Source organism: Atractosteus spatula, chromosome 28 (genome assembly GCF_055471065.1).
Source record: "Atractosteus spatula isolate fAtrSpa1 chromosome 28, fAtrSpa1.hap1, whole genome shotgun sequence".
Taxonomy (NCBI): domain Eukaryota; kingdom Metazoa; phylum Chordata; class Actinopteri; order Semionotiformes; family Lepisosteidae; genus Atractosteus; species Atractosteus spatula.
In genome coordinates this window covers 2763462-2775232 of record NC_142733.1, presented here as the reverse complement: position 1 = coordinate 2775232, position 11771 = coordinate 2763462, and the positions used below count along the sequence as shown (strand labels likewise).

The following is an 11771-nucleotide window of genomic DNA, read 5'->3' as shown; positions in this document are numbered from 1 at the left end:
TAATATTTTTCAGCACTTTCAGAAGCCACATCCCTCTGCTTGCTCCACTCCCTTCTCCGGTCTGCGGAGCTTCCTTACTCTAGTGCAGTAAACAGCCTTGTTTCAGTACCGTGTCCCTCTGTCTGCTCCCTGCGCTGAAGCTCCACCAACAGCAGCGGGCAGTCGGTCAGTCTAGAGGACCCTAAACACTCAGGTAGGCCTGCTTTCCGACATCTGCATGTACCTGCTAGAAGAGAGATCTCAGGGGCTCCTGCTGTGTCTTATTAAATTATTAAATAAAAAATACTGAACTAAAAACAGATTTATACATTAGTTGGTTCTTTTATTTCTGCATCACGCTGTTATTGTCCTGAAAAACACCTGGGTGTTTAAATTGTAATGATAATAATACGCCTGAAGCCCTTGTTTTGGACACCATTGATCAAGAACACAGTTGCTAAAGGAGACTTGTGACTGCCTGTCCACTGTGACTGACAGGCCCAGAACTGACCGTCTCTACATCGAGTCGGCAGGATGCGCAGTCAGAGCAGCTCCTGCGTCTGCGCACCTGCAGTTGTTCTCGGTGCAGCACTCTTCCTCGGGGCAGCCTCGCAGTCGGCGCATGGTAAGGCTGAGCCCCCTCTTGCAGTGTGTGTGTCTTTGTGTGCATGCTGCTGTTTTCCCCAGTGCTATTAACCCTCTGCCTGTCTTTCTGCCTCAGTGCTACGTGCAGTAGTGAGCTTGCTGGCTTCAGGCCGTGCAGGAGGAGAGGTGCAATAGAAGATTAATGGGAAGGATCTCGGCTCAGGCGATGTCTTCCCCTTCACTAACACTAGCAACTACACATGTTGTGTCACTCCCTCACAGCGGCCACACTGCGTGTCTGTCTGCTCTGTGTGTCTCTGCTCATTTCTGCGTCCTCCTGCTCCTCTGTGAGGGCTGGCCTGTCTGTCTTTCTGTTCCTGTAGACTTGACTGTCTCTGGCGCCTCTGTCTCCACCTAGGCTCTCTTCCCCAGCTTGACGTGCAATGCATGTCCCCCAGCTACCCACAGAGGGTGTTGTGCACCTGGAAAGTACAGCCTGAGCCCGATCTGCCCACATTCTACACTGCCACCTACAGGTACGGGAACAAAACTGTCCTCTACTACTACAGAGATTGTGCACTGTTTTCATTTCAGCACCCATTACGGTCTACGCATCACCTCTCTCAGTTTTGAGACACGCGTACTGTCTCGGTCTGTCTGCAGGAAGGGTCTGGTGGGAGTTCAGATCCCCTGTGAGGTCGACCCAGAGCGTCCGAGATTGTGTGTGATAGAGAACCTGGAGATGTTCTCCGTCGAGCCGTACTTCGTCAACGTCACCGCCACCAACGCGCTCGGAAGCACCACCCGGCTGCTGCCTTTCATACTGGAGAAAATCGGTCAGGGCAGAGGGTGGGATCGACCCCACCTTGCTTTCCATTCTAAGCAGGGGGTGGGGCTAGTGTCAGTGAGCCAGCGGGAGGCGTGACAGGAGGGTGTGGCTGCGCCTGTACTACAGCGTGACGGGCTCACCACACTGCTGTCTCACCACACCGCTGAGACCTGATGTCTTGGGTCTGTTGCAAGGCAGCTGAAGGAGGGTTGTGAGGCTGGCCGGGCAGAGCTGCCCTGGACTGGGCCTCTCCTGCGCTCTCCTGCTCTCGCAGAGCTGTCTATCGCCTGAGTTGCACAGTCAGAGGCAGCAGGGGGGGGGGGGGGCATGGCGGAGGGGCTGGGGCTTCTGTTTTACTCCATTGCTCAGTAAATTCTGACTGACCCCAGAATGATCCCAGTCCTTTGGATAGGGATTCCCGGGACCTGTGGGGGGTGGGGTAAGGAAAGGGTGTGGGGGGGGGGGCGCTTCTCTTGCGACTGCAGTGGCTGTTTTGTGGAAAATGCTTCCTCCCGTTCTCCTGTCTCCCAGTCAAGCCTGATCCTCCTGTGGACATCAGGGTGACTCTGCGCTCCAGCAGGACCCTGACCGTGGAGTGGGCTCCGCCACCCAGCTGGACCGACCCCACCCTCTTCCAGCTGAAGTACCAAGTGCGGTACAGCGATGGGGGGGTGCGAGCGCCACGCACAGTGAGCACGCTGCACACCGCAGGGCACACGCCACACGCAAAGACACACCGCAGGGCACACGCCACACGCAAAGACACTCCACATCTGCACACTGCAGGGCACACGCCACACGCAAAGACACTTGACACCTGCACACGGTGAGCACGCTGCAGGGCGCACGCAACACGCAATGACACTCCACACCTGCACACGGTGAGCACGCCACAGGGCACATGCCACACGCAAAGACACTCCACACCAGCGTGCCGACAGGGGCCAACTATTCACACACCCTGCTCACACTGTCAAGTTCAATCAGAGAATTCACTTTCTCCCTCCTCCCTGTCCTCTGTCCTTTCCCTGTCTTTCTTGGTGCTTCAGCTGGGTCCGTTCGAGTCGACCAAGGTGGTCCTGAGGGGCCTGCGTCCGCACAGCCAGTACTCCATCAGGGCGTTGGCTCAGGACATCCTGGACCACGGAGAGCCCAGCGACTGGAGCCCGGCCATCACTGCCTACACAACCTGAGACGCTGCCCAACAGCGCCCCGATGCCACCTCATTAGCACCCCAATACTGCCCTACGTGAGCTGCTGATAGTGACTGAGCTTGCTGCTACCTTCCTGCTCCATAAGGACAGAGCAGAGTGCGCAGGGTGTGGCACAGCCTGGCATTGCTCTGGACACACTGCGTGCCCTCCAGCCTGGGACACGTCCCGACACACACACCTGCTCACACACACTGACCCAGACACATCTCGTCACACACACACTGACCCAGACACATCTCGTCACACACACCTGCTCACACACACTGACCCAGACACATCTCGACACACACACCTGCTCACAAACACTGACACAGATACATCTCGACACACACACCTGCTCACACACACTGACCCAGACACATCTCGACACACACACCTGCTCACACACACTGAACCAGACACATCTCGACACACACACCTGCTCACACACACTGACTCAGACACATCTCGACACACACACCTGCTCACACACACTGATCCAGACACATCTTGACACACACCTGCTCACACACGCACTGACCCAGACACATCTCGACACACACCTGCTCTCACACACACACTGACCCAGCCTGGGACACGTCCCATCACACACACTGACCCAGACACATCTGGACACACACACTGACCCAGACACATCTCGACACACACACCTGCTCACAAACACTGACCCAGACACATCTCGACACACACACCTGCTCACACACACTGACCCAGACACATCTCGACACACACACCTGCTCACACACACTGACCCAGACACATCTCGACACACACACCTGCTCACACACACTGACACAGACACATCTCGTCACACACACCTGCTCACAAACACTGACCCAGACACATCTCGTCACACACACACTGACCCAGACACATCTCAACACACACACACACTGACCCAGCCTGGGACACGTCCAGACGTGCACACACACACACACACCTGCTCTCACACACTGGCCCAGTCTGGGACACATCCATATGCGCACACACACACACCTGCTCTCATACACTGGCCCAGTCTGGGACATGTGCCTCCTGCCTGCAATGCTGCCTGCTTCTTGCTTGCCTTTGTATGTGCTGATCTGTACGTGTAGGCAACTTGAATCATTATATACCGTTTATACATGCAAAACTAATAAAGGAAAAATACCACGTGATTGTTGATGTGTTTATTCTACATGGTGGTGCAATCAGGCACATTTACATTTAGGACAAATGTCCTAATAACTCCCCTCTCTGAACTGGCTTCATCACTCTGCTCTCCTCCCCACTGAGAGCTGCTGTGTGGGGGAGCGGACTGGTGCATCATCCAGGTGGGTGTGGAGGGGATCCCCATTCCCTGTGAAGAGCTCTGAGTGGAGTGTCCAGAAAAGTGCTATAGAAGTGTAAGGAATTATTATTATATGGGATATAAATATTGTAACTCAACGGGGTTCAGGTGGGCGCCCTTGCCGCATTAGGTCAGCCCCGCACTGACGGGGGCTCGAACCCGGGACTCCCGCGTCACTCAACAGGGACCCAGCCCGGTGAGCTAAATAGAGATCTCTCTACAGCCCACTAGCTGTAGTCCTGCTATCACAGGGAAGGGCGGTGACGTCACCTGCTCTGGTAAGCCGGCTCTTACACAGTACCTGTCGGCCGTAAGCATTACAATATATAGGGTTATGGCTGAAAAGCTGATCAATACATTTGTGTTCTCTCGCATTGACTACTGTAATCCTCTACTCTGGGGTATCTTAATCTACATTGAACAAACTCCAGTATGTCCAAACTTCAGCAGCCTGGATCCTGACCAGGTCTAGTGCAAGTGCTCATATTACTCCTATCCTGGAGTCCTTGCACTGGCTTCCTGTCAAATTCCGTGTGGACTTTAAAATCCTCATGCTCACCTACAAGGCTCTGCATGGCTTGGCACCTCAGTACCTGCCTGAGCTATTATCGCCCTGCTCCCCACCTCCCAACCTTCACTCTTCTAATTCTGGTCTCCAAACTGTCCCCCCAAGCCCGTCTACACCCTGGGGGTGACCTCAGGGCCTTCTCCTGTTATGCCCCCAAGCTCTGGGACTCTCTGCCCAAGGATATCAGAGAGTCACCTTCTCTAAACTCCTTCAAATCCAGACTGAAAGCCCTCTTCTTCAGAAAAGCCTTTACTGAACTGGTTCCATTCTTCACCCCTCTGCTTTTCCTAGTACCACCATCCACGGTCTCCTCTGTGTGTTGTCATTGTGTTTTATCTTGTGTATTCTTTTTATTTATTGTTGTTCTCATTCTGTAAAGCGCTTTGAGAAGCCACCTTTAAAGGTGCTATATAAAATAAAGTTTATTATTAATATTAACACTTACATTTTACAACAAAAGATTTAATGAGGTAAATAAAGATAAGGTACCTACAGTGTTCATATTCTTACTTGTAGAAATAATATGGATATATGTCCTTAAGTCTATTTTAAAGTGTTGAAATGTGGATGTCTACCTGATTATTTTATTTCATTTATGTCTTCAATTCAATTCAAGATGCTTTATTAGCATGACCGATGAGTACAACCAGTGTTGCAAAAACAAATAAGAATAAAATGAACATGAAACAAAACAACAAATAAAAATAAAATAAAATCTAGAGACATTTACAACAAAGTCTTCATCTTAAAGTCCTGTTTTCATCGTCTCATTCGAAAGTTTCCGGCTCTGTCACAGAAGTCCACGCCCACTTTCCTGTGGGCGAATTACAGACCGTAGTGGGGGGACTCAGAGCCCGCCTCTCCTGGTTAACCAATCATATCCCTCTTTGCTTTTGTTCACCATGGAAACAGCCACATACCAATCAGAGGACTTAAAATTTTAACTCGCGTCGTCGATGACCAATTACCTCGCGAAAATGGGGCGGGAGTTAGCGTAACCTGGATGTTAGTGCATGTGTGCCCCGGAAGTACATGTTTGTGGGTCACTGGGGGATGTGGTGTGGTTTTTAAAGACTTTGTGGCGTTTGTGTATTGTAGTTACAGTTAAGGACATACATTTGCAAGAACCATGTCGGAAAGAAAGGTTTTAAATGTGAGTATTCAAAGCCGTGTTTGTAGTTAGTTGTTTTCGAAAACGACGGGTCAGAGTTAGACAGTTTTAAAGAGAGAAATGCTGTAAAATTACATTTACATTACTTTAAAAATAGAAATAATGTTTTTGTACCACTACTGCTAACACTACTGTCATATTTTAGGTTTTAGGGCGGTGGGGAAATGATACAATATTTTTAAGGTCTCATCGTACGAATGCCTCTCCGTCATGTCGTTTATTAAATCCGGAGGCCGGCGATGCGGGCTGTTAGAAGACCTACTGGCCAAACTCGTGCTGTTTTGTGGTTATTTCGATGTATGACCCATCTTGGCCATGCGGATCTCTTCGGTATCATCACGATTTTTCCAGCCTTGTGACGAAGGTAACCCTGTTCCTCGTCTCTTCTCTCCAGAAATACTACCCCCCGGATTTCGACCCGTCCAAGATCCCCAAGCTCAAGCTCCCCAAAGACCGTCAGTATGTGGTGCGACTGATGGCGCCCTTCAACATGAGGTGGGAGTCCCTCCGGCCCACCTGAGCTGGGGTAGCTGCTACTGTCACGCCGACGGGCTGTAGCACAAAGCCTGAAGTCTCACCGACAGTGTCACACTGCAGCTGAATCTCTTCTCTCCCCTCCTTCCCTCCCCTGTCCCTCGCTGTCTCTCTGTCCTCCCCCTTCTGCCTGTCGCTCTTGGTCCAGAGTCAACCAGCTTTATTAGCATGACTGATGAATTACAGTGGTGCCAAAGCATATACAGTCAACACCACATCTACAGAACTAACCCATCATAGGACATTGACATACAACAGACAACACACATGTAAATGTCTCCTCTCCTGTGCTGCCAGGTGTAAGACGTGTGGGGAGTACATCTACAAGGGGAAGAAGTTCAATGCACGGAAGGAGACGGTGCAGAACGAGCAGTACATGGGACTGCCGATCTTCCGCTTCTACATCAAGTGCACCCGCTGCCTGGCTGAGATCACCTTCAAGGCAAGAATCCCAGCAGCTTCTGCGCTCTGCCTCGGTCGCTGTCTCCCGGCAGCCCCAGGGTCCCGCGCTCTGCCTCAGTCGCTGTCTCCCGGCAGCCCCAGGGCCCGGCGCTCTGCCTCGGTCGCTGTCTCCCGGCAGCCCCAGGGCCCGGCGCTCTGCCTCGGTCGCTGTCTCCCGGCAGCCCCTGGGCCCCGCGCTCTGCCTCGGTCGCTGTCTCCCGGCAGCCCCAGGGCCCGGCGCTCTGCCTCGGTCGCTGTCTCCCGGCAGCCCCAGGGCCCTGCGCTCTGCCTCGGTCGCTGTCTCCCGGCAGCCCCAGGGCCCGGCGCTCTGCCTCGGTCGCTGTCTCCCGGCAGCCCCAGGGCCCGGCGCTCTGCCTCGGTCGCTGTCTCCCGGCAGCCCCTGGGCCCCGCGCTCTGCCTCGGTCGCTGTCTCCCGGCAGCCCCTGGGCCCCGCGCTCTGCCTCGGTCGCTGTCTCCCGGCAGCCCCAGGGCCCGGCGCTCTGCCTCGGTCGCTGTCTCCCGGCAGCCCCAGGGCCCGGCGCTCTGCCTCGGTCGCTGTCTCCCGGCAGCCCCAGGGCCCGGCGCTCTGCCTCGGTCGCTGTCTCCCGGCAGCCCCAGGGCCCGGCGCTCTGCCTCGGTCGCTGTCTCCCGGCAGCCCCAGGGCCCCGCGCTCTGCCTCGGTCGCTGTCTCCCGGCAGCCCCAGGGCCCCGCGCTCTGCCTCGGTCGCTGTCTCCCGGCAGCCCCAGGGCCCCGCGCTCTGCCTCGGTCGCTGTCTCCCGGCAGCCCCAGGGCCCCGCGCTCTGCCTCGGTCGCTGTCTCCCGGCAGCCCCAGGGCCCCGCGCTCTGCCTCGGTCGCTGTCTCCCGGCAGCCCCAGGGCCCGGCGCTCTGCCTCGGTCGCTGTCTCCCGGCAGCCCCAGGGCCCCGGCGCTCTGCCTCGGTCGCTGTCTCCCGGCAGCCCCAGGGCCCGGCGCTCTGCCTCGGTCGCTGTCTCCCGGCAGCCCCAGGGCCCGGCGCTCTGCCTCGGTCGCTGTCTCCCGGCAGCCCCAGGGCCCTGCGCTCTGCCTCGGTCGCTGTCTCCCGGCAGCCCCAGGGCCCTGCGCTCTGCCTCGGTCGCTGTCTCCCGGCAGCCCCAGGGCCCGGCGCTCTGCCTCGGTCGCTGTCTCCCGGCAGCCCCAGGGCCCGGCGCTCTGCCTCGGTCGCTGTCTCCCGGCAGCCCCAGGGCCCGGCGCTCTGCCTCGGTCGCTGTCTCCCGGCAGCCCCAGGGCCCGGCGCTCTGCCTCGGTCGCTGTCTCCCGGCAGCCCCAGGGCCCGGCGCTCTGCCTCGGTCGCTGTCTCCCGGCAGCCCCAGGGCCCCGCGCTCTGCCTCGGTCGCTGTCTCCCGGCAGCCCCAGGGCCCCGCGCTCTGCCTCGGTCGCTGTCTCCCGGCAGCCCCTGGGCCCCGCGCTCTGCCTCGGTCGCTGTCTCCCGGCAGCCCCAGGGCCCGGCGCTCTGCCTCGGTCGCTGTCTCCCGGCAGCCCCAGGGCCCGGCGCTCTGCCTCGGTCGCTGTCTCCCGGCAGCCCCAGGGCCCGGCGCTCTGCCTCGGTCGCTGTCTCCCGGCAGCCCCAGGGCCCGGCGCTCTGCCTCGGTCGCTGTCTCCCGGCAGCCCCTGGGCCCCGCGCTCTGCCTCGGTCGCTGTCTCCCGGCAGCCCCAGGGCCCTGCGCTCTGCCTGCTCTGACTTTTCCCAGTTCTCTCTCTTGTTTCCCTATCCTGCATTTCTGTTTCCCTCAGTCTTGTGTGTGTCTGTATAAAAACATACTGAGCACAGACCCCAGACTCCCATTGCGGAGCAGAGGAATCCATTTTGGCATTTTTATGCTACTGTCCCGTTAATGTACATGTATGCTTGAACAATATTGATGTTACTAATGTGTGGTCCTCTCACACCACAGACGGACCCGGAGAACACGGACTATGCCATGGAGCACGGAGCAACACGCAACTTCCAGGCGGAGAAGCTGATCGAGGAAGAGGAGAAGAAGCTGCAGCGAGAGAGAGAGGAGGAAGAGCTCAACAACCCCATGAAGGTGAGAGGAGAGCAGATGCAGCTGGGGAGACTTGTGCCCTGGGGAGTTATTTTCAGTGGCCTGTGAAGTAACGCTACTGTGTTTTAGTAGACTGACCAGAGCTGGTGTCTGGGTGTACAGGTATTTCTCCACTGACCCACTCTGCACGCAGAGTGAACCCACAGAGGGCAGCTGCTTCAATAGCGGAGACTAACGAGACTCATTAACCCCTCAGGTCCTGGAGAACCGGACCCGGGACTCCAAGCTGGAGATGGAGGTTCTGGAGAACCTGCAGGAGCTGAAGGAGCTGAACCAGCGCCAGGCCCGAGTAGACTTTGAGGGGCTGCTCAGCCTGCACCGCGAGTGGGAGGAGAGGGAGAAGGAGAGAGCGAAGGAGGAGGACGAGAGGGAGACCAGGTGGGGAGAGAGGGGGAGAGAGGAGGCTGGGTGGGGAGAGATGGAGGTGTGCCCTGATGTCAGCAGCCATGTCACCCTGCAGCTCCCAGCTGGCTGCCCACTGGAGCCCAGCAGGTGTGAGCCTGGCCAGTACCTGGATGAGAGACTCCTGGGAAAGCTAAGGCTGCTGCTGGAAGAGGTGTTAGTGAGACCAGCAGGGGGCGCTCACCCTGCAGTCTGTGTAGGTCCTAATGCCCCAGTATAGTGACGGGGACACTGTACTGTAAAAAGATGCCGTCTTTCAGATGAGATGTAAAACCGAGGTCCTGACTCTCTGTGGTCATTAAAAATCCCAGGGCGTTTCTCAAAAAGAGTAGGGGTGTTACCCCAGTGTCCTGGCCAAATTTCCCCCTGGCCCTTACCAGTCATGGCCTCCTAATAATCCCCATCTCTGAACTGGCTTCATCGCTCTGCTCTCCTCCCCACTGAGAGCTGGTGTGTGAGGAGTGGACTGGCGCATCATCCAGGTGGTGGTGGAGGGGATCCCCATTACCTGTGAAGAGCTCTGAGTGGAGTGTCCAGAACAGCGCTATATAAGTGTGAGGAATTATTATTATTATTATTGAGTCCTTACAATGCTGTTTTCTGTTTCTGTCTCTTCTTTCTCCTCCTCCTGCCCTTCCTGCCCCTGCTGGCCGCGGCAGGGAGATGCTGGAGCAGGCCCTGGTGAAGAGGCTGAGGGATTCGGACTCGGATTCGGACTCGGACAGAGAGAGGGAGGGGAGGGCTCCCAGCTCCAGCACGGACAGACCCACAGACATCCTGACCTCGGACAGCCAGACTCCCAGCCAGGTGAGAGAGTGCAGGCGGCCTGTCTGGTCTCTCCTGTCTCGGTCGTCCTGTTCCTGTTTGTACACCTGCAACCGTCTGTCTCCATCTGCCCGCAGTCCTCAGCCTCGGAACCGAAGCGCCCCCGTGTGGAGAGCTGGGAGCGCAGCGTGGGCTCGCTGAGGGGGGGCGCGCTTGGCGCTCTAGTGGTTCGGAAGAAACCAACCCCCCCCGTGACACAGACTGCCCAGACAGACCAGCCAGGTAAGAGGGAGGATCACCCAGCACAGCTGCCATCCAGCATTTACAAACAACACCAGTAAAGTGCTGCAGTTGTTCATGGAATCCTATTTAAAACTTTTAAAAAAGAAGCATGTCCTATGTCCTATGGCTTTTTTGACTGTTTCGCATCAAGGTGGGTATGACACCGTTAGTCGTACAGAAACTGGAGTCAGACTCCTGGTCAGACGTTCACAGTGAAAGTCCCAGGCCTTGTGCCAGACTGGACAGCTCTACAAGCGCAGTGTCATTCCCATCTCTGGATTCTCTGCTCATCCTAGGTCAGGGCTGCTGCGTCTGTTCAGCGGAGACCAGTATCTAGATAGGGGCTGGGCTGCAGTAGGGTAAATGCACCACAAGGGGGCAGTGCAGGCTTGTTTGATGATCTGGGCGTAACAGCGTGCCTTGACATTATTCTTCTCTTCCCTGTGCTATGCTGAAGAAGAGACTTAAATTGAGCATGAAGGCTTTTGAACAATTATACATACCTTATAAATACATAACTAGTCAAATGCCAAACAAAACTAGAAATGTATAAGAGTCTGTCGACTCTTCTGTCTCTCTCATTTTTCGGCAGCCAAGCGGGGCACAGAGGAAACGAGAGGGATCCGAGTCTGTGCAGTCTAAGCCAGCTCTCATTGTTCTCTTTCAGGATTGGCTACTCTGAAGGATGCTCCGCCCCCCGTCCCCGGCCCTGCCCATGCCCAGCCAATCGCCACAAAGAACGGGTCGTCACTCAGCCTCCTCGGGGCGTATTCCGACAGTGAGGACAGCGAATGAAGGAGCAGCGTGTTGGACGCAGGGTCATTTTTTATTCAGCTCTGATTTATGTACAGTTAGGACCTTGAGAGCTCCGGCTTTCAGAATGCATCAGGCTGACACCACTGTAAAGGACAAGTAAAGTTAATCAGGCGGTTTTCCCCAGGTGTCTTTATGTATAAAAGTCCACATTTTGGCATTGGTTGTGCTCTTTTTACTTCAGACCTGCGTGAAAACTGCCCCCTTGAAGAAAGTCATGATCGCTTTGTGAGAACAGAGGGTAGAGACTTTGGTAGAATTTTGGAAAGTCTGAAACTGATCTCTGCGCAGAGCGACATTTCTCCCTGCTCAACTATAAAGCCTTTTTTGCTTTCAAAGAGTTTGCTTCTTAGCTTTCCTGTTCTGTGTCGGAGTGTGTGTACCTGGTGTTTCTACAGGGGCTGAGTTGGGTGCCGCACACAAGGGGAGCATTTTGTAGTATAATTTTCTCATCCTTCGGATGAGACGGAAAACCGAGGTCCTAACTCTCTGTGGTCATTAAAAATCCCAGGGTGTTTCTCGAAAAGAGTAGGGTTGTTACCCCAGTGTCCTGGCCAAATTTCCCCCTGGCCCTTACCAATCATGGCCTCCTAATAATCCCCATCTCTGAACTGGCTCCATCACTCTGCTCTCCTCCCCATGAGAGCTGGTGTGTGGGGAGCAGACTGGCGCATCATCCAGGTGGGGCTGCACACCGGTGGTGGAGGGGATCCTCATTACCTGTAAAGCGCTTTGAGTGGAGTGTCCAGAAAAGCGCTATATAAGTGTGAGGA

General features: G+C 55.7%; 2 protein-coding genes across 2 annotated transcripts; both read left to right on the top strand.

Moving 5' to 3' along the window:
• The first annotated feature begins 11 nt into the window (after nucleotides 1-11).
• ebi3 (Epstein-Barr virus induced 3) lies at nucleotides 12-3761 on the top strand. The gene is made up of 6 exons (XM_088907502.1): nucleotides 12-193; nucleotides 478-604; nucleotides 983-1100; nucleotides 1228-1400; nucleotides 1925-2082; nucleotides 2443-3761. The coding sequence occupies exons 2-6, from the start codon at nucleotides 514-516 to the stop codon at nucleotides 2584-2586; spliced, it is 684 nt and encodes a 227-aa protein (XP_088763628.1). The 5' UTR covers nucleotides 12-193; nucleotides 478-513; the 3' UTR covers nucleotides 2587-3761.
• Nucleotides 3762-5528: 1767 nt separating this feature from the next.
• yju2 (YJU2 splicing factor homolog) lies at nucleotides 5529-11336 on the top strand. Its single transcript, XM_088907750.1, has 8 exons — nucleotides 5529-5658; nucleotides 6071-6171; nucleotides 6508-6652; nucleotides 8584-8718; nucleotides 8933-9114; nucleotides 9798-9945; nucleotides 10041-10185; nucleotides 10853-11336. The coding sequence occupies exons 1-8, from the start codon at nucleotides 5635-5637 to the stop codon at nucleotides 10978-10980; spliced, it is 1008 nt and encodes a 335-aa protein (XP_088763876.1). The 5' UTR covers nucleotides 5529-5634; the 3' UTR covers nucleotides 10981-11336.
• Nucleotides 11337-11771: the final 435 nt, after the last annotated feature.